General features: G+C 47.8%; 1 protein-coding gene across 1 annotated transcript; it reads right to left on the bottom strand.

Moving 5' to 3' along the window:
* Positions 1-6588: 6588 nt before the first annotated feature.
* TENT5B (terminal nucleotidyltransferase 5B) lies at positions 6589-16332 on the bottom strand. The gene is made up of 2 exons (XM_006270219.4): positions 15934-16332; positions 6589-10419 (listed from the first exon to the last, which is right to left on the bottom strand). The coding sequence occupies exons 1-2, from the start codon at positions 16111-16113 to the stop codon at positions 9400-9402; spliced, it is 1200 nt and encodes a 399-aa protein (XP_006270281.1). The 5' UTR covers positions 16114-16332; the 3' UTR covers positions 6589-9399.
* Between the last annotated feature and the right edge of the window lie 6451 nt (positions 16333-22783).

Raw genomic sequence — 22783 nt, 5'->3', positions numbered from 1 at the left:
GGCTCATGATCCAACAAACACAGGCAAAGGAGCAGGAGTGACTAGTCTAACTAGAGAGTAACCAGGGTGGGGAAACAGCTCCTGAGCTATTTGCTGAGGCAAACAAGTTAGGAGCCTCTCCACCCCTCCCCAGAGCTGATCAAAGTGGCTGTATTGTCTCTTCTCCAAAATAGTACCCGGAGGTGACCAAGCAATCAGTCATGCCATGTCCTTTACTGGCTTGGTAAGCTGCAAACACCTATTGCTAATTAATGCTGATCCTCACTTGTTCTCCCGGAAGAAGTCAAACATCCTGCCTGGCTACAGTGTAATCGATGCATGTAGATGCAATGCCTGCTCTCTGCTAGACCTGGCTGCATGCACAGGTTTTACCCAACTGCAGAGTGCTAGGAAATCAAACCTGCAGGCCTGGACCAAGCAGGCTGGTGCATCCTTTCACTCCCCACCCTTCCCACCTCTGCAGAGCAGGAGCTATCCCAGCTGCAGTTTCACCCCAGGGGCAACTAGAGTCTACAGAGACTGGGGTACATCAGCACCTGGCATGGAACAGTGGCTAGAGCGCACCTGTGAGCTCTGGCCCAGCTCCAGGCCGCCCCCACCAGCTCAGAGCACCTCCAAGGAGCAGACAGGAGCTTGCACCTAAGTAGCTGGATGAGAAGATTTGTGGGTCATACCCAGCTCCGCCACTGGCTCCCTCTGCAACCTTGAGCACATCATCTCATGCTCCTGGGCTCCACATGGCCACAGCTGCAAAGTGAAGGCAGTAATAGCTATCTGGGTTAGCCTGTTCACTCCTCATGACAGGTACTGCCTTTTGTTGCATGTCTGTACAGCCCCTAGCATACCAAAGCCTTGATCTGGCTGGATTTCCTATGTTTTACAGTAATAAAAATGAGCAATGAGTCAAGAATTAGGAGCTCAGTACTGAGAGGTGGTAAATGCTCCGTTTCCATTGATGTCAATGGCAGGCTGAGGGTGCACAGCCCCTCCCAAGACTTTGCCGCCAGCAAGATTAAGGGCTGCAGCATGATGGGTTTACTCATGTCGAACAAGGCCTTCCCCTGCGAGTAGGTTAGCTGCAATCCCTGGGATTACTCACTGAGGAAGGCAGCCCTCAATGAGGGCCAAAGCAGCCCAATCTGGCCCTAAATGAGCACTGCCGGTTAAAAGACCACATTGTTCCTCCTTGAAGAATCACGTAAATTAAGGAACCCTCAAGGATGATGTGGCAATGCCAGCCCCAACCTACAAGGAAGCACAAGCATTGCACAGCTCCCGCAAGTTTGAGTATCGCAGACCTCGGCATAGATCAGAAGCTGCAGATTAGGCTATGTCTCTGCTGCCTCCCAAGCTAGAATTTGGGTTTTTCCTCATTTCCTCCTCCACACCCCCAAGGCTTGTAACCCTTGCTCGAGAGTTCAGCGACTAAAATACACCCAGGCAGACAATTCTCCTTTCAAGGAGTTATGGACGATTCTTTCAGACTGACACTGCAAAGAGAAAACCCCTCTATTCAGCATAATTACAACCTTGCTACCCTGTACTTTGCAATTTGCCATTACCATGCTAGTACATAGGAATTGCTACAGCATGAGCCATCAACTTCTGCCGCTGGGCAAATACTGGCTCAACTCGTTATGCAGGCAAGGGGCGGTGGGTTAGTGACATGTTAACATAATGTCCAGTCTTTAAAGAATTTATCCAGCATTCATTACAAGAACAGTACTTACGTGAGTCATTCTACGGACATGTGCGTTTAGCAGGGACTTCAAGAAGGAACCTATAATTGTACATTAGCAGAGGGATGCTTAAAGTAATCAGATGTTCCAGCCACGCCGCCCTGGGAGCTAAAGGGGAAGAAAGGGTGTAACCCATCCAACTCCTTATGCTAAGATGCAAAATGTAGGCCATACATAAACACCACTTGGAGTGTACTGCTTGCTGCTGCTTTGAAGGCAGGGTGACACTGCTCTCACTGAAACTGCATGTCGATAGTACCAAGATAAGCAGTGTAAACATGCAGTGGTGGCAGTGTGGGGCAAGGATCAACTCTGGCACAAGGGTCTGGGCTAAAGCCCATAGGATGCAGAACCTAGTGGAATCCCCTTGGCCACCAAAGCAGCCAGGGTGCTCAGCTTCTCTCAGGATCAGGCCGCTGACCCAGTGCGGTTGGAAAGGAAGGCAAGCTTGACGGATCTTTCCAGCCTGGGTCACCAAAAGGGCAGTGGTCCCCGAAAGACGTAAGAGGGCAACTGCACAACAGCGGTGTCACAGCGGTCATCCTAGAGATGGCACTTTAGCTTTGAGGAGTATGGAGCATGCATCCCCTGCTCCCGAGAGCAGCACAGCCTAACCCGCTCCTCAACACAACACCATGCTGCACCTGCTTCCTAAAGGACAGCAGCAGCATGCCTCATTTCCCCCACTTTGGAAGAGTCATTATACCCATTTTAGAAATAGGGAAACTGAGGCACAGGACAATGAACTGACTTAGCCAAGGCCACAGATCATGATCCGCAGGGATAAACACTCCAGGGGCAGTGCCACCTCCCCTGCCCAGAGTACACTCTGCACTTTGGGTCCCGAGTTACCTGGAAAGCCAAACTGATCTGCAGTTTTGTTTTTTTGGTTTTTGAAGCAAAAACAACACAAAAAACAAACAACCCCCTCCCCATGTGATTTAAACGAGTGCTCAGTCAAATGAGTGGACAATTAGTGCAATTTGCCTTCTTCACATAACAAACCAGTGGCTCAGCCTAGAGCGAAAGAACCCGTTTTCCAATCCTGACCCATGAGACAAGTTTGTAGGAGAGCACTCCTTACTGAGGTGCCAAGAGGCCCAAAATAAAGCACCATTTGAGGGCTTCAAAACAGGAGGCCTCTAAGAAACCACACTGCCAGCAGAGTAAGAGAAACAGGGCAGGCATCTATGCCTGGTGACTGCACATTGGTTGATGTGTGCCTGCAAAAAGCAACTGATCTTAAAAAAGGTGCTGTGGGCCATGACTTGCCTGTTCCCAGAGGTCAGTGTTAGGACAAATCTGGATCTAATCTGCAGGAGTTAGGCCTAATCTGTAATCTCAAGCGAGCAGCAAGAGCAGCCAGCTAGTGGCCGCGTGCCAAGAGACAAGATGTGCTAGTCTCGCTCCGAGCAAGCACTGCTGTTGCCGTCTCTGGGTCTGCTCTTGTGAGATCTAAGCACTGGCCAGCATTTCCAAGGATCAGGCACTTTGCCTGAACAACATGAACGTGATAAACTGCCTGCAACAGTCTCGGGACCACAGCACAGGGACACCATTTCTGTGACATCCTCAGGCAGCTCAGCCCTGCTGAGACCAGACTGCTCGTAGTATCTGCATATCAATGCGAGATGTGTCTCAAGCTTGGCACCAGGCACAAGAGAAGGCTGCAAAGCTTCTGTGTGCTGCATTGCTTAAACACAGCTATAAATGGAAAGAGGAGCCTTGCAGACAGAGGCTGCTTTCATCCCAGATACTTGCAAACAGTATATTCACCACCACCTCACCAGGAACTGGGGGGGCAGGCAGCCGGGTTAGAAGGAAAACTGCAGTACGAGAGAGCTGGTCAGCATTCAGAAGTTATCTTTAAATTGGAAGAGTTGAGTGCCACCGTCTCAACATCAGTAGAGGTGCTAGTCTCCGCTCTGAAAGCTCCAAAAACCTCTCTTAAAATATCAGGCAGAAATTGCCTCTAAAGGAGCTCATTCATCTGAGCTCCAAGCTGCCTGGCTCAGGCCGCCTCCTCCCAGGAGATGCCTGCTCTAGCTGCCACAGGCATTTTTATCCACATGCACTGTATATTCCAAGCCATCTAAATACTGTAACCACGCTAGTCTGCATTTGGAGAGCCCTCAGTCCAAGAATCCTCAGCCATCCGGGCATTACCAAAATCAAACCCAGACAAGCCCGTCATACAGATCTCCCTGCCCTTCTAATGGGGAAGAACGCTCCAAAAAAAAAATCCATGGCAGAACTAGAGAGCTCAAACTCATGCTCGAGCCTCAATTAGTCAGCCCTCCCATTTTAAAATCATCTAATCATCTGTTCCCCTCTCCACCCCTTTTTACAAACCAGGTAAATAGGGCTAACACCACCCAGCATCGCAGACTAATAGTTTGGGCTATTGGGATGGGTCTCAATTAGCTCACATACCTTAGTATTTGCATTCTGCTACTATGAGAAAGGTAGCATACTAAGCTAGATGGACCTGTGATCAGATTCAACATGAGCTCATGTTCTTTAGTAGCATCACAGTAAGAGCTAATGCATAGCTCTGGTTACCCTCAGGTGTCAGGTAGGTACAGAAGACTGTAGTAGACTTCCCAAATTGCCCTAAAAGCCCTTCCCCCCCCCAATCACATAGGTTTCCAAGCCCGAGGCATGAAGTCCAGTCCCTCTGCCCAGCCCCCTCCAAGGGGAGGTGACCTGCAGGAAGCCTTCCTTCTTGAGGAAGGGCAATGCAAGTCACAGGAAGCCTCAGCAGCTGTCTGCATCATTTACTGTCTGACAGCAAGCAGAGGCAAAAGTTTCCCCAACACGTTTGCATCTGTCCAACTCCAAGTGCGGCTTCTGTCGCTTTTTTGCGCCAGGGTAAAAACAATGGGAGCAATGGCAAGAATGCCAGACTGCTGAGGTTGCTGCCTGAGACTGAAAGAGGGACAAATGCTGGTACAGTGAGCAGAAAACAACTCGTTTCTGGGCCCAACCAGGCAGATAGAAGCTGTAAACCAAGAGACTGAGAGTGGGGTACTTGCCATGGCAGTCACTTTGCAAACTAGAAATCAGATATGATCATATCCCTACAAGAGGGCTGCACACCTACCACCATGAGTGCCTAGCTCCACCAAGCACCAGCAGCTGTATTGGCTGGTAAGCTTAGACCAAGTGCTGCCATATGAAAGGCTTTTCAGTAAGAGGGCTAGCCAAGCACTCAAGGAAAAAGGCTCAAGACTGACATGGTGTGTTCCACTACATGAGCTACTGCTGGAGAGGCAATCAATACTGCTGCTGGGGAATTTGCTGGGCACATACTGAATGCAAGCCAGATATTTAGTCACAATCCTACTTGACTGCAGAATAGGCCTCATGCCATGTGTGCTAAGCAAGGACGACAGACAACATTTGAGAAAATATACATTTTATTTTATAATTAACAAAAGAGGGATCCACATCTCAGTTGTAAACACAGATAGCCCCTTTCTGATCATAACTAGTACTTTCCACCAACATCCCTTTGTATAGTCTGATCCGCTTCAAACAATGGAAGGCCAACCCCGTCAGGGGTTTTGCTGCTTTGCTCAGGGTCACAGATTCAGAAAGGCAGCCCATTCACCAGCTCATGAACAGTCATTTTGCAGGACCTAGTAGCAGTGATGAGGAAATACCCGAAAGAAGAGCTGGGTTGACAGTCACTCTAGTAAGGCAGTATCTACCCTCACAGATTTGAGGCATGCTGGGGAGAGGAATGGGCTTGGAGCTCAGGATGAAGTTTAAGTTGCTTGGCTGCCTGCCTGCTGTCATCTGCAGTTTAGCACTACCCACCGTCAACCACTCCGAGCAGACACAGTTCAGTCGATGTGTACAGCTCCAACAGAAGAGCAGGGCTATCCCCACTTTGTACAGGCAGGAAGGGGCATGTCTGCCTCCAGTACCTGGTGCCAATCGAAAGGCTAGCCACAGACTAGACTGTTCTCATCAAGGGAAGATTTGGCCCCCAAATGGGCGAAGTGTTTAGAGAATCACAGTAACCCCGAGAGTGTTTTTTGCTGCTGGAAGCATTCCTGACATGCGATCATGTTTGATGCAACAGAACCAGACTGAAGTGAAACTTTGTCTTAGGCTGGATTAGGGCCAGAGATTTCTGAAGGGTTTATGCCCACACCTAGTGCTAGTCATTTTAGAGAGCTCAGTAAACCAGCACACTCAACAGTTGAGGTTCAGTAACACAGTACTGAGCTCTCCTGGAAGTTGGCCCCATATAGGTGCTCCCCTGGAAACATTTAGCCCACCTGCCTGAGCAGTTAGGTGTGCAGAATGCAGAGCTTGGAAGAAATAGAGCCAAAGCGAGTCGGGTCCATTACTATAAATCAGTGAAGACTGGCAGCAGCAGGTCAAGCTGTTGAAAGACTGCGGCAGTGATTAAGTATTCCAGTCTTCACAGAACAGGACTTATGCGAGATAAACTATTCCCTACCAACCGAGGCAGCAGCCAGGACGTATTCCCCCAAAAGTAGTATGACAAGCAGCTAGGAAAGAGTGCGCACTCAGCTGAAGAACAAGGGTTAAGTCGAAAGCGTTTGGGTTGCTGGTATGATTGCCACTAAGATTGCTCCCTATAAGTCACTTACTCCAAGCCTCTGTAGTTGCTTCAGTTCATGCTAGTGTACAAGCAGTATTTGGAAACTTTGAGATTAAGTCATAATCCCAGCAAGCATGCACAGAACAGGCCTGCCTTCTTATCCCAAAGCATCCAGTTAGCTTTTTATTCCAATTAGCAAGAGCCAGAATTAGTGAAAACTGCATTAACCGTAGGAGGACAGGTAAACAATGAAAAAAGTAATTCGACACATTTGAATACACTGTATTTATTTGTAACAGATTCTAAAGAATCTAGTGAGTCTTTATGTCAAGCCCATTGCATGACAAGTGATACAGGTGTAGGAAAAAAAATGCACATTTGAAACAAAATTAAAAAGTGCCATTCAAACTATTGGAATCTTCCAATTTTTCCCCCTCACAAGAGGCAGCATGATCTCACACTCCAAATATCTGGAAAATGCCAATTCAACCCCATTCACAAGAATTTCACCACACACACTCCACAAATCAAAGTGCAATCTTATTTTAAATTCCCCCCCATCAAGCCTTTGGTGGTTGGGAACCTTTACATTCTACGAGGGGAAGGAGGGAGTTCTCTCTGTTTAGCACGCCAGCCTACATGCTTGTGATAAAAAGTGAAGAGCCTGCAAATCAAGCAGCAGCACACTTACATCTCATCTGCGCTAATCTGAAGCTTAGCTAAACAGTGCAAAAACAGGTTGCTCCTCGAAGCGAGTATATTCAAAGTGAAGATTGCATACCTAGAGATCCTAGTTAGTTCTCAAAAGCAGCCGTTAAACCGGTTTGTTTTTTTCAGCACAAGGGAAGACTGGTCTCAAACTCTTTTTCGTCAGGCATTGCAACCGAAGTAAGGCTCTGGGCATCAGGAAGTTAAACTGCTACGTAGTGGAGTTTACCTTTAAAGCTTTCAACTATTTGTTCTGAAAGTACAAAACTATTTACAAGAGGTCATTGTTAAACCCCTTAACTACGACAGTGGCAGGGACCTGTTCCTCTTCAGTTCATACTGGATAAGAAGTGGTTGGGAAACAGGATTTAAGCTAGTTAGTGTTCACTAAGCTGTACAAGCCACACATTCCCTGCTCCCACCCCACTCCACACATCCCCTCCCAGCACCAAGAAGGTAAAGTTCTGGTTATTCACATTCCAAATATCTAATCTTTATTAATTAGACTGTTCAGTCAGCCCAGCCATGGTACAGTGTTGTCAAGGACCAAAAAGCAAAATTAGTAAATAAGTGCTCACGTTTTGTTAGCCACTTAGAAAGCGCTATGAAGTGGCTTGCATCATATATTCTGAGCAGTAGAGCTGATGGCTAAAATGCCAGATGTCTCTACTGTACGAGCTTTAAACCCCCTTCCGCCCCCTCTCCCCACAAATAATGCATAGTTAAGCCTGAGATGCGATGTTCCAAAAGGAGGGGTATTCACTTCAGACAGCTCAGGGCAGGACTTTTTGTGCTCTAGACATCACAGCAACTTCAAAGTCAATATACTTGCATAAGATGTACCAAAACTCCCACAGGCATAAAAGGTTTTGGTTTGTTTGTTTTTTAAGCGGGGGGGGGGGGGGGAGGGGAGGAAGGAGAGTCACGAGAGGATCTCTCTGTTCCTAAGGCCAAACTGATTTTTGCACAAAATGAAGTAACAGCTAGACAAGTTCCATTTCTAAGCTCGCATTTTAAATTCAAATGTATCTGTTGCTCAGATGTGGAAACAGGCTGCTTTTGAAGAAAGGGCATGAAGATGGGCACAGGAAGGAAGAAGTCTGAGCCAAAGGAGGCTCAAATGGAAAGAGTCTGCTGGATTCATTCAACAGCATTCTAGTATCGAGGGACCAGGTTCTGTACATTTGACCTAAAACTGGCTCCAGCCACCATGGTAGTTGCTATCGCTGATAATGGTTTGACTAGCCAGCGAGTCAGTTTGTGCTTCAAGACAAGCCTAGTCTTTTCTAGATAACCCAGCTGGCCACTGGCTTTGTGCATTAAAACCACACTGCATGCCAAAAAAGTAGCATTTCAAATTCCCTAGAAAATATATGGTTATGTATTGGTGAAGCCACAGGCAGACTCCAAAACAGACTCTTAGCTTTACTGTTTATGTACATAGTTACATTTGGCACTGCAGACTTGGGACTTTTTTTTTTTTTTAAATAGTCATTACACATGTAAACCCCCCTATTGCTTTCCATCTCCAAAGCTCAGCACAGCTTTTGCCACCATGCATTTTTCCCTCCCTCCTCCCTGCCTAACCCTCCCATATTATGCTTAGGCATTTTACATGTAGTCAACCAAAGCTAACCCCATTTCTGTGCAACTCAACTTGGACCGCTATTTGCCACAGCCGATCCTTCATAGGCAGCAAGCCATGCCAAAAACCTTAGCAACATGTAACCTGCAATCCAACATCTGCTTCAGTTCGGTTACTAGAAATGATCAGGTGACCCCCCCCCCCGCCCCGCAAACAAACACTCCCCCCCCCTTTTTTTTTTTTCCTTTTTTCTTTTTTTTCTTTTTGAGACTCCCCACTCAAGCACTCGGGACCTCAGCCCCTGAAAAATAAAGTTTACAGTACAATTGTGTTTTATGTTGTTACAGGCACTTAAACAGGATTCTTTGGTCCTTCGAAGTAATTAGCCACTCTGGCTTCTATCTTCAGAAACCACGAGTCTGCACAACCCATAACACTTCTGCACTTAAAAAAAAAAAAAAAAGTTAGATCCTTTTGCATTTTGGGGCAGTGCAGCTCTATCTTATTCTAAGTCTGTAGTCTCCCCCTAACACACCCCACCCTCAATTGCCTACATAATTCACTAAGTGATTCAGTCTTCCTGTAAACATCTCAAATAGGTCTAGTTTCCATAACACTGCACATCCAATCTCTAGAGTGTACAGCAGACAGCGCTAGTTCCTAGGACTGTTGGAACAAGACAGTCGTGCTCAAGAGTCCAGCAAGTTTCTTTTTGTTGCAGGTCTTCCCGAAAGGCTCCCAAAGGCAAGGAAACGCTTTGGAGCGGAGGTCCTGAGTGTCATCCATGCTCAATTACAGGGAAGCCACGTTGGATAGGAGTGACTGCAAGGCAGAAGGGGCTGCACGTGGGCAACATAGTAGTTGAAGTTTATTTCACTGACATACGGTGCTGGCTGATAGTAGCAGGTAACGTTTGTGACGGTTGGGATGATGCTCTGCTCAGCCAGGACCCTTGCAGCCAGCATGGCAATGAGGGTCAGAGTTTGCCTCCTTTCGTGACCCATCAGGCATACAGTGCTCTCATTCACCACCCTGTGCAGGGTCATAAGGTACTCGTATCTTTTGCTTTCCATGCCAACAAAGTGACTCTGAAGGTAACACTCTAGCTTCCTCTGCTGCTCACCAATGTCAGAGAAGTCTATGAAAAACCTGGAGCACATGTATCTCTGTAGTGCCTTCATATCCACTTCTGATTTGGGCTTAAATCCTCTCACCAAGAGGTTGCAGTACTTCAGAAGGCCACCACCTCTGATTTCCTCTGGATTCCTGGTGGCAATGACTCTGTTCCTGAGGTGGTCCATTGCTTCCTCAAAGTCCCCATACATGCTTTCCCCAGTGATTGTAGGGTGGAAGTTCTCAGACATGGGGTTCTCTGAACACTCGCTGAACAGCAGCAGTGAATCCAGTATGATCTGGAAGGAGTCCACACTGAATTCAAACTGCCGCCTGAGAGAGTCTACGAACTTGAGTTCCACGTTCTTCCCGCTGTTGTTGGACAGCGATATGAGGCTCCAGCGGTCTGTTTCGTTACACACTTTCACTAGCTTTTGCACATATGCCTCTTTTAGAGTCATAGGGGTGATCTTATCTTTGTTTACTCCTTCTGGGAGGAAGTCCAAGAGGCAGTCCATGACCACATCCTTAACCAGCTGGAACACATCCTCACTTTTCAGATCCACACCAAAAATGAGGTCCAGGTCTTTGTACCCCAGGCCACTATCTTGATGTAGGACATGGCTGGCTGCCGAACCATTCAATCTCACATTATGGACTGCAACGCCTCTCTTTTCCAGACGGCTGCGGACCACCTGAGATACAAAGAGAGTCTTATTGTCTGCACCAAGAAAGTAACATTTTGGGAATGAAGTGTTAGAGCTTAACGTAGCAATAAGCAAGCCGGATGCATGTCTGCATGTTTCAGTCTAGCAAAGCCAAAATGAGATGAGCTAACTAATTTAAAAGTTAGCTAGCTGAGAGAAAAAAATTGCAAAGAAGTGCACTTTAAAGAGCATGCACAATTTACAGCAATCCTAGAACGTGGAAGCAGGACTGGTTTACTTGCTACCTTATATTAAATGTGCTCCAACCACAAGGCAAGCATGTATTTCTGCTCCTGTTTAAGTTGCATTCTCAACTTCCCCACAACATTATCCTGAAGCAGCAGGCTCACTGCAAGTTCTGCTCCCCTTCCCTACCATATCCCAGCCACAGCTCTCGATTCCGGAGAAGGAGATTTGGAAAGTCCCAATCCATAAATTCAACTGCAACCAATCCAAGGAATCCAAGTGCAGAAAGAATTGGACTGTAGCAGCCCCAATTTATGGAACTGGAGTCTATTAAGAAGTTCTCCTTGCCATGGCTCATTAAAGGCAAATTCAGATGCCAGAGCTGCTGAAATGCACTTGCCATGAGTATGCAGGTTCATGTCCTGACTAGTAAGTGTATCCTAATAATTTCCAGTGTGTCAGTTTTTGGAGTTTGACACACTGCCAGTTTCATAAGAGGCAGCTTTTATCTTACAGAAGTTAAAGTTACTTCACTATTGAGCAGGCAGAATAGGAAAAAAAAAGTCACTGACACACCCACAAATGCACTTTGTAAGCTTTGTTCATTTAATATGAAGCTGAATCACTGTCATTATTTAAAAATGAACTGAAATAACTTTAAGCCTTTAACAGTGTGATCTAATGCAGACACCAGGTACCAACTGAGCTCTGTAAACTCCCATCAGGAGCTCAGATCAAATCTTTTGGCATAGCCTGGCTACCTCACTCTACTTGGAGACAAATTTGAGAATTAAAGAGCTGTGATTCTTTCCCTCCACCCCCCCATCCCACAGGAGTCCCCAAGAACCTTGAAAACTTCAGGCTTCAGTTTGCTTTCATTTTACCTAATGTCTGAAGTGAGGAAAGATCCTGAAAACACTGAAGCATTTGAGCACCGATAGAGAAAGTCTCTTTCCCTGAAAGTTTCTGCTACAACTGTGAATTCAAACTGAAATGCAACTAAGATGAGAAGTCTGATGTAGGAATAAGGTTACTAGAGGACACTACCTGGAAGAGGCAGCTTGGAACACTGCCATTTCAAATAATCTTAATGACTTCTACTACCGCATTGTCAATGCTTAGCTCGGATTGCAAGTCACTGCTCCTTTTCCCCCTGGTTGGGCAAACATGGCCTAAACCAAGTAAGGTTCCTGAAGGTCAAGTTAGAACCAGCACCACTTACTAGAAGGTTAAAGAGGCAAGGGATAAGAAGTTAGTTATGTCAAAGCTAGGGCACTATCTTAACATCAGCTACTTCTGTGAAGGGTTGTTATCCTAGTCCTATAGTCAGATATACTTTCAAGGAAGCAAAGAGCACTTGGATCAAAGTTTAACCATTAGGGGGAAAAAAATCATTCAAGATGTTATATTTTATAGAGCTGGTGTATTTCTCAATTATTCTTTAGCACTAGTTACTGTGGCTCTCAAACTGGAAGTATGCCTGAGCTCATTGCCAAATTGTAAGATTCTAGTGTCAGGTAACTGTTAACTAGTAAACTATTTAACATTAAAAGCATCAAATACCTATCAGCACATACAACCTTACTTTTAAATCCAAAGAGTTTAGAAGGCTACAGATTTTGGGACAGAAGTTTTAGGGGAAAAAAAAGTTATACATTTTTCTTCTGCCATTCAGATTTTGTTCAGTGTATTTTTGGAGACGTGACAACAAATTAAACTAAGTTTCAAGTATGAAGGTCAAATAAGATTTCACGCCAGTTCCTTCTGATTGCTGTAACTGTAGAGTTAAGTCAGGTTTCCTGTGTATGCAGCATGTTAATAAAGAAATTCGTGGGGATACAGTTGTGACCTTTAGAGTAGCGTTGGTCCTCAAAAGAATAATAACCATCAGGTCCACCATCTCTCACACATTCTACTCCCTACTGGTGCAATCCTTACCCCCCAAAGCTAGTGGAAAAATCTTTGGCATGAAATGGCAACAGGCACCAGGGATGAGACAGCTTCTTTAGAATAGCTCCATTTCTTTGGACAGGATATAGCTAGAAGCTTGCTAGCCACAGTAAGGCCTTCTGAACAGGGTTTAAGTGTTTTGTTTAAATGTTTTGATGCGATCTATGAAAAGGACACTTGAAACCTTACCTATGCAAAAGGCTTTGTTATGAACCAGAGCTGTAGCAGAGGAAAAGGAGTATTTGAACTATTGTTCACTGACTGCTATGGGATTAAGTGATAAGGGGAACAGACCACTCCCAGGAGATCGTGGTCGGGATCAGCTTCCTGTGAAGCTAACAGGGTTACTCAATATATTGGTAGAGAACTGATTTGGACCATCAGGTTTTGTCGCTGCCTGCTTTTGGACTGGTTTTCTATATCATCATTTAGGTAACAAACTGTATGAGCCAAGTATAAGTAGTAACTGCCTTTTTTGGTTGCTTGCTTCAGATTAGTCAAACCTGTGTGCAGAAGCTGCTAGATGGACTATCTAAATTGAAGCTACTGTCCTCAGTATTTAGTATCTGAAATTGCTAGTTGCAATGCTTTTCATCAGTCATTACAGCTTTGGCACCGAGGAAGATGGGCTCTTTAGTTTAAAGTTACTTACTGCTAGCATTAAATGGAACATTTGATACTAGCTATCTGGCTTCTAGAAGTGCTGGCAGGTTTCTTCTACTACACAGAAACTAAATTTAGCACCAATAGTAGTTTCTCATAATTTGTTCAATGAGATTTCATTAGGCTTTGAACCTCAGATGCATGCACTTTTAGCACTCCAGCAATCCAACTGATGCAGCTTGAACCTGAACACAAATTCAGCTCATGCCTTTTTTTTTTTTTTTTTTTAAATACAATGTAGTTGCAACATCTTTCAGATCCCCTTTAATTGTTTTTAAAAGTGAAACAAACAGTTCAGGCCTACAAATCTTAGAGGTTAGTTTCTTGTGAAAGAGTCTGGTTTTTGCTTTGTGAACAGCCTTTTTAATTAGAAGCCAGCATGCTAGATTTTAACATTTGATGAGTCATTACTGAGGAATGAAGTAGCCTCCCAAACATGAATATGCAGCAGCCTATTTAAACACTGTTGTTAGCTTTAATATTAACCAGTGTTTATTACTTTGTTTTAAACAGTTTGTTAATTTAGAAAGATTAGATTGGGGCACAAACTATGCAGATTACTGTCAATTTGGCAAGAACTGAAGGACACTTGCATTTGGACTGACATTTAAATGAAAAAACCTTTTTTGGAGAAGCAAGTCCTGCGTTTTAAAATGCTAATGGAAACATTTAATGCAAACAGGTCTCATAGCTACTCGCCTTCAATGTCAAATTGTACAAACTGTAGAGGCAGAGGCAGCATCATAATTTAAAATAACCTCAGACGTTAAGAATTAATTTTTAAGTCTTCTAGTGCTTTAGTTAAGAAATACAGCTCCAGCCCATTTCAAATTGGGAGTGCCCCTTCAATGTTACGCATTACTTTTGCTACAGCCGACTACAGATTAGGTCTCTAATGCACATTCTAACAAATTACTACAGTTTCAGCTACCCATGGAGCTGTACAGGAAAAAAAAACCTGCATCAGTCTGTCCCTTCAGCTACAAGCTCAGCTTTTGATGCTCCAGACCTCAAGAATCTGAAATAAGGTCATCATGTCCCAACATTAATTTACACCGACAAATCCAAACATTCGACATCCCCTTGACACTCAGATAATTGAGGTCAACTCAGAGCTTTACTTTTACAAAGGAGCCTAAACCAGGCCTTTTAATAGGACCTGCTGCACCTAGAACAGCACAGAAGTTGCTCATAAACCTTCCAGTTATGTAACAAGCATGTGCAGATAAAGGTCCGAGTTTAGTCATTGTGAAAGCTCTAGTAAAGGGTGTTGGTTGCAGTGTTGGTCACAGGCCAACAAGGTTCTTGAGGTAGAGGTGATCTCTTTTATTAGACCAATTGGGCAGTTGGAAAAAATTGTCCTTTGCAACATTTTGGGCACAAACACCCTTCTTCAGGCATACAGGGAGTCATCGGCCGACTTGTGCTACTTTAGTCATGCACTAAAGTAGTCTCTTACAGAGGAAAAAGCTTTGCACGGATCCGATTACAGAATGGGTCTATGGCAAGCTGTACTAGACAAGGTATTTATTAGATTAAGGTATTTAAAAAATAAGCTTTTTATCTAAAACAGGGAAAAATTCTTCCTACCTTCAACGCCTCTGTGCCCCTGGAGTGAACATTTGGGGCTAGAGAAGATTAATAAAAGCAGCTCTATCTAAATGGACTTTGCTGTGAGGACTCCTGGGAATGGAGGTCAGCCTTGTACCTCAGCTTGCATGACAAGGATTTGGAAGGAAACTGGAGCCGTGTGCATCTCTTTTCAAGAGCTAACAGCAAGACTCCTCGGCCTCGGTCTGGATTCAGCAACTACGCAGCCACCACCTTGGATTTGGCTAGTTAAACGCAATTGCTTCAGCTAGGGAATTTCTGAGCCCACGTGGCAAGATGCCAAAGGCAGGAGACCAGATCTCACTGTCTCAGCAGTTTTATTTTCTGCTAGCAGATTCCAAGCCCCATATAAGCAGACAGTAAAGCAGCGAGCACAGGCCCAGCCCCAGCGCAGAGTCCAGGGTCTGCAGGAACCTTTCAGGAAAGGCTCGGGTCGGCCTGCCCCCAAGATGCAGACCCTCCTGGGACACCGTACAGGCTCCCCCCTCCTGCAGGGGCCGGGCCAAGCTCCAGCCCCTGGGCAGCAGGACTGCAGCAGGGCGGGTTTAACCCCGTCCACACTGCCGGGAGCAAGAAAGGGGTCACCTAAGCTGGCAGCAAGGTTTAACCCCTTGCATGCTGCCCGCTATAAGGCAGAGGGATTGGGGGGGCAGGGAAGGAGCCACCTCAGCCTGCAACAGGGTGGGTTTAACCCCGTCCACACTGCCGGGAGCAAGAAAAGGGTCACCTAAGCTGGCAGCAAGGTTTAACCCCTTGCATGCTACCCGCTATAAGGCAGAGGGATTGGGGGGCAGGGAAGGAGCCACTTCAGCCTGCAACAGGGTGGGTTTAACCCCGTCCACACTGCCAGCCACATGGCACAGAGCAAGGAAGCTCGCAGCAAGGTGGGTTTAACCCCGTCTCCACAGCGCAGAGCAAGGTTTAACCCCTTGCACGCTGCCAGCTACAAGGCAGAGGGGGTGGGGGGGAGGTTTAACCCCTTCCACACCGCCAGCCCAAGCTCCTCAGGGCCAGGGAGATGTCATCCACGCCTCACCCTCCACAGCAGGGGGCGCCCGACGTAGGGGGTCTACAAGGTGCAACCCCGCTCACCTGCACGATCCGGCGCGGCCGCACGGCCAGGGTGGGGAAGTTGCCGCGGCCGTGGATGGGCACGGCCTCGCCCAGGATCTGGTCCAGCCGTTGCACCTGCTCCCAGGTGAGGACGCTGAAGCGGCCGCCGCGCCGCTCCAAGCCGCCGGGCCCGGGGCCCCCCGCCGCTGCCGACAGCATCGCGACGCCCCTCGGCTGAAGCGGCCGGAAGAGGAGGCGGAAGCGGGAGAGGAAGCGAGGCGGAAGTGACGGGGAGGAATCAAAAAACAAACAAACGAAAAAGAAGCACAGGAAGGCTAAGAATCAATTCTGAGGGGAAACGTCTCCAGAGGGCCCGCGCAGAGGAGCAGAGCAAGGCCCGTCCCGGCCACCGGCTGCACGGAGCACTGCTCCGCCTCAGCGCCCGCGCCGCCTTATATCAACGCCTCGCCGCGCGCCCATTGGCTCGATACGCCCACCAATCGCCGGCCCCTCGCCGGAGGCCTCCAGCGCTCCCATTGGCTGCGGGCGGAGGGTTCTGATGCCGCCAGCGCTAATCAGAAGGCGGTGCCAGGAAAGGGGCGGGGCGGAGGGGAAGGCTGGGGGAAAGTTCGCTCTTTGGTCCCTCCCGCCCGCCGTCGGCTCTCTTGTGCCGTGCGGGAATTCCGGCTGTGATTGGTCAGGGGATGTGGATGGGAATTTAAAGGGGTACGCACCGGCAAAAAATATGGGGCATGGGTTTGGGATTTAAAGGGGTACACACGGGCAAAAAACATGGGGATTGGGATTGAGATTTAAAGGGATACGTACCGGCAAAAGACATGGAGACTGGGATTTAAAAGGGTGCACACCAGCAAAAGACATGGGGATTGGGATTTAAAGGGGTGCACACCAGCAAAAGACATGAGGCATGGGACTGGGATTTAAAAGGCTATGCACCAGCAAAAAACCTGGGGCATTGGGTACAGGGTACGGGAATGGGGCATGGGCATGGGATTTAAAGGGATACACAACGGCAAAAGACCTGGGGTATGGGGGCATGTGGATGGGCATGGGGTATGGGGCATAGGGCGGTGATCTATCCAAAATTTAAATCCAATTGCCTATGCAGACAGCCATGAAGCTGGCTGATCTCTCTGGTCCCTTCTAAACCTTCCATACCACAGGTGCTAATGACCCTCTAATCCAAGCGCGGGCAATTATTTCGGGCGGAGGGCCACTTACTGTGTTTCGGTGAGCCATCGAGGGCCGCATGACAGGCAGCCAGGAGCAGATAAATATTAATTTCTACTTTTTTTAGGGGCCCCCGCGGGCTGGATAGAATGGCCTGGCAGGCCACATCTGGCCCCCAGGCCACATTTTGCCCACCCCTGCTCTAATTCTTTTAAATGGTCTTTAATGGTGCCACTTCTCCAGCTAGCCCTAGGTCTGCCATGCTGCTGTCTTTTTAGCTGCTCCTGAGTCACGGGAGCTCCTATGGCACAGCCCTGCAGTCTGTTTTTTAATGCTACCTAAAACCATAAACTCAGGTGTGGAAATACTAACTCAAGGGAATGTCAGCGCAGGTGTGGAAATCGCTTTCAGGGAAGCACTGGAGGCACTGTCCAGATGCTCGAGACAGTTTGCTTTTATTTTATGAATGTGAAAAAGAGACGTGCATTTGACTGTAATGACTCCAGGACTCATAAGTACGGACTTGGTTTTTGCCTAACATGTAAAACCAAAGCAGCCATGGCTCATGGGTGCTGAGCACCAGACTTTTTTCAGTGGGTGCTTGAGCCCCAGAGCACCCACAAAGTCTGCCCCCAAGCCAGGCCTAATCAAACAATATTTTGGGATTATTTGGCCTACCTTGCTGTGTTGTTATATATAATACATGATACAGAAAAGGAATGCACGTTCCAATAAAGTTTTTGTTTTTTTGCTTCAATCTGAAATGGAAAACTACAGCCCCGGGCCCCTACTTATTAGTGAAGCTTCTCGTTTCTTTTTTAACTAGAGAAAAACGTGTGTTGTGTTCTAGGTGATGATGCACCCCACCATCTGCACCCCCCATTTCAAAATCCAGGATCTGCCCGTGTCCAGGGGTTTCGGGGGGGTGCTGTGCAGGGTGGAAACGGGTGCTTTGTGGCAGGGGCTTTGTTGGAGAGGATGGGGGAATGGGTTGGGGCAGGCATCTGCATGTGAGGGGAGGGACAGTCCAGACATGACGACACCAACAACAGATGGGAGTGCTGGTGCTGTCATGGAATTTATCTGCCTCTGTAGGCCCCCATTGTGCACCTGGAGATTTATGTTTCCAGGGAAGAAACTAGGGGAATCACCTACTTCCTCATGCTGCAAAGCCTTAGTTCTACAATGACCTCTTTGGGTTCCTACGAAATGCTCGTATAACCCATCTCTCATCTGGGGCTGGGCATTCACCAGCCTCTCAGTCCCAGGAGCGTCTCTCCCTTCAGTATTTCTGTGGTTTGCACTATTTGTAATAATAACAGCTTTCATTTTATGGGATTTGCTAAATGTAGCATGACGTGCTGCTTACTTCAGTCTGTGACACCGAGACCTTTGCATAGCAGCCCTCCCCAGCCAGGAATTTCATGAATAAACCACAGCCTGAGCCATCTGTAGGTCTGGCTGTAGTACGTAAAATGAGCCTTACACTCAGAGACTGAAGGAGCTCAATCTATTTTGCTTATTGAGAGAAGGTGAAGAGGTGATTTGACTGCAGTCTATAATTACCCCCCCAGGGAAAAGATAGCTGATAGCAGAAGGTTCTTTTATCCGGCAGACAAAGGCGTAGCACATTCCCGTCGTGAGAAGCTGAAGTCAACAAAGTTCAAAATGAAAATAAGGCGCATGTTTTTAGAAGGGGAGTTTTTCGGCCATTGGAACAGATGACCAAAGGACATAGGAAAGTCTCCAGCGCTTGGGCTCTGCTCTAAATGGTGTGCTCGAGTTCACACACAGCTCACTGGGCCAGGATGCCGCAGTGAAATCTCTGGCCAGTGTATACACCCAAGTTGAGGGGGATTAAATGGCTAGAAAAACACTTTCTGCCCAGAGGGACACAGGACAAAAAGGGGCTTCGTGGGGACCCTGAGCCCAATCCCCAGCTGTCAGAGCCAGCCACATCCCCTAGTGCCATTCATAAATTTATCAAACTCCATCTTATGCCCTATTCGTTACCTGTCTCCTTTGCTCCATGCAGAAGGCTGTTGCAGAGCCTCCCTCCTGTCGTGGTTACAAATCTTACCTAAATTAATTCATGGTCAGTGTTCACCCATTTGTTCTGGTGTCAGTGCTGTCCTTTAACCCACACGGCTCTTCTCCCTCCCTGGTACACACGCGCACACCCTCCCCCTTCTGTGTTTATAGACAGCAGTTGTGTCCCTTCTCCGCCTTCCTTTGGCTAGATCAAATAAGGCAAGCTTTTTTAGTCTCCTTTCAAAAGATATTCTCCTCATTCCCCTAATTGCCCCCTTTTCTACACCTGTGCCAGGATGAATTCATTTTTCTTGAAGATGGGTACCCACAAGTAAGGCCTCTGACTTGGTGAGACTGCGCTGGTGGGTTATATCACAGCTGTTCAAGACTGGAATTCCTTGAGACAAGTGAATTCTTTGCTACTTTGAGATACCTGGACATACTTCACTTTTAAGTTACACATTAATCCCTTTAAACCTTCCATTAAAAAAAAAACGCTTTTGGCATCCTTTGCTCTATTCATTGCTGATCTTGCCCGTGGTTCTGCGAGAGTGATGTCTGTGCCTGGCTGGATCCAGTTGCAACATTGGGACCACAGTCATTCTACTTAATTTAATTAAATCCTGCAATTACTTAGTTCTAGGCATTAAATGAGCCCCCCTGTAACTAATTAGGACCGCTCATTAGTAACCAAACTAAGCACAATGTTTTGCTTTCTGCTCATTTTAGACCTTAAGGTGCACATATTCTTTTTTTGTGTGATTTCAGAGCACCTGCAGCTCCAGGAATTGCACGGGAGATGCTTCCTAGTAATGCAAAAGAAAGCTCTCCACCTCAGGGAGCTTTCAGTGTAATTTGGACTTTGCCAGAGAGAAATGATAATTGAGAAGTGAAAGAGCATGGCATGCAGTGCTCCTTGGGCATCTTCCTACTGTGTACTCGTGTTGGGAAGCAGTGTCCAGAGCACGGCCAGGCTGTGGGGCAGTGGTGGCAGGAGGGGGCTGGAGGAAGAGAGCATCTTATAGCATATGGTGCACAGGATCCAGGGGGCTGCTCCAGGAGAGGGGCAATATGAGGAATGGCTTGTCCACAGGCAATGCTGCTCCGAGGCACCGCATGCTGCATGGTACGGTGCAGCAACACTCCTGGAGGCACCAAAATGTGACCGGTCTCTCCACGCTGCTTTGTATCGCACGTGCACATAACACCAGCCCCAGGGCAGAGGAGAAAGCCTGAGGAGCAATATGGCTCTCTGTAGGGAGAAGGAGAAAGGACCAGAATGATCCCATTTCATGGGATCCAGCTGAGATGGAGCAATTGTTTGCTTCCCTGCAGACCAGGAGCTCTTGCAGCACTGGAACGAAGGTGCCTATAAACGAGGATCTGCCCTTTTGCTTAGTAGCGCGTGTACTCCTGCCAGAGCGCCGCGGGACTACAGGCCAGACTCCTCCCTGGGGTAATTGCATTGCTACACCACAGGAATGTATTTGTCTCCACACATTAAAGTCCGACCATGGTCACACCTGAGCAAGCCACCCCTTGCAAGGGTGTAATATGGGGCAGGATTTGGCTCCTGACTGCTCATGCTTCATGGGGTTTTATAGCAAGTTATAAAATCCTCAAACAAAGGTGAGATGAGCAAAAGGACAAAGTGTCTAAGGAGAATCATGAACTTTCACCCTTTCAGTTCTGCGTAGGACTCAAGAGCCCTGCTTTATCTTCAGTGCTGTTAAGCTGCCTGGGTTTCCCTGCCAGCCTTCGCTCTCCTGCTATTGCCACTCCTCCAAAGTGGTAAAGTGGTTATCTTATGATAACGAATGGGCGGGTGGCCAACTCTCCTGCAGCCATCCAGACTGTGGATTTATGCAATGCAGCTGTAATCACACACACACACACACACACACACGTGTGCGGAGGAGCGAGGACAGGTGTGGCTACTGTTCTGGGGAAAGGCTAGGACAGAACGAGGAGGTATCCTAGCCTGAACTTGGCAACAAGATGCTGATCAGAAAGCTACCGTGGGAGATCTTCAGAACGGAGAAAGGAGAAGGGAAGCAAGAAACTTCCTGGCTCTGGGACAAATTGGGATTTTCCAAAGAGCCCAGGGGAGTTAGGCGCCAGCTCCCATACAACGTCCCTTTGAAAATCTCAGCCTCAAAGAATTATGAGGAAGATTCGCAACGGCGCCTCAGGTGTTTAGGAGCCATGATCCCATGGAAAGACACCATGCTCCTAAATCCCTTTGGTGCTTTGGAAAATCTATGATGTCATCACTGCTAATAACTAGTAATAATTAGTATTGCTGGCCATTTCCACAGTGCAGCAACAAGGCAGACACACGTGCAAAGCATGACAGAATCGCCAGCCTGGGAAAGGGCCCGGCTAAATGTCCATCTGTGCTGCGGCTGCAGGAGGGCAGGGAACCTCCTCGCAATGCGGGGTGACCCGAGCTGCGCTGCACGGCCTAGTGCACGTAACGGTGTCCCCCACCCAGTCTGCGCCAGATCCCACGAGCAGCTCATAGACCGCAGAGAAGCTGGGAGGGACCTCAAGAGGTCATCTAGCCTAACTTAGGATCGAACTTACAACATTGGTGCTACGCTCTAACCAACCGAGCTAAAAAGCTGCTCTACCTGCTTGTAGGATGCTACGCTGAGAGCTACCGGGGCAGAGGCATGAATCAGGGGCACAGCCATGTTCCCATCTGTGCTGCAAAGTAATTGTGCATGTTTGTCTTGAGGCCAAGCTAACGGGTCCCTATCAGAGATCAGTGTCCCCGTCACAAGGAGCTGGACACACACGTGCAAGGAAAACAGCCCCTTGCTCCACCTGACTCACAATCACGACACGATGCTGCAGACGGATGGGGAGGACAAGAAACCAGGGAGGCAGCAGGGATCAGCGCAGTACACGGCAGGTGCGGCACAGCACGGCAGAGGCTTAACCCTGGGGGAATGCTGCACCGCAGATACGGAGTTTAAGGAGAGATCAGGACAACAGAGAAGAGGCCCCGAGATGTCTCCGCAGAGCTCCTGCCAGGCATAAAGAACGGCGGATGAGGAGAGAGCACGCCGATCCGACTCACCAGCTCTCAGTGCCAGCCTTGGGGGTGGGCTGGGGACAGAGTGAAAGTGGAGGGGAGCGGAGGGGAGGGCACGTAGGCTGGGCTGAGCGCAGTGGAAAGGCGGCAGACGACGGGGGATGCCAGCTGCCCCAAAGGGCAGAATTCTGCGCCTGCCAACATGGCTTTCGCCGCCACTGACTCGCACCGCAACACTTTGTGGCGAGGCAGACGAAATGTGGGGAGAGGTGATAAGAGACAGGACAGCGGCTCAGGTGAAGGCGGGTGTGGCGAGGTTCTTCATGAGAACAAGGTGGTGCAGAGCCGTGGAAGAAAAGAAAGTGTCCTGACGATTACATCAGAGACGCACGTTGCCTTTGGCTTGCTGGAAGAACAGCACTGGGCTAAGGAAAGAGCAAACTGAATGGATAACATAGCCCCAGAGCTAGTATTTGTCACAGGAGCATTATCCGAGAGAGTCCGATCCGGAAATTCAACAGGTTCTTTTCCTTCTTGTGTTACAGCGCTTGTATCCACCAAGGCTTGAGGGATAACCGCGGCTGCTGCTTCAGCGCACGGATCTCAAGCCTGGAGGTCTCTCTCCCA

Source organism: Alligator mississippiensis, chromosome 6 (assembly GCF_030867095.1).
Source record: "Alligator mississippiensis isolate rAllMis1 chromosome 6, rAllMis1, whole genome shotgun sequence".
Lineage (NCBI taxonomy): Eukaryota > Metazoa > Chordata > Crocodylia > Alligatoridae > Alligator > Alligator mississippiensis.
Note: the sequence above shows the minus strand (reverse complement) of the source record. Positions and strands in the feature narration are given on the sequence as shown.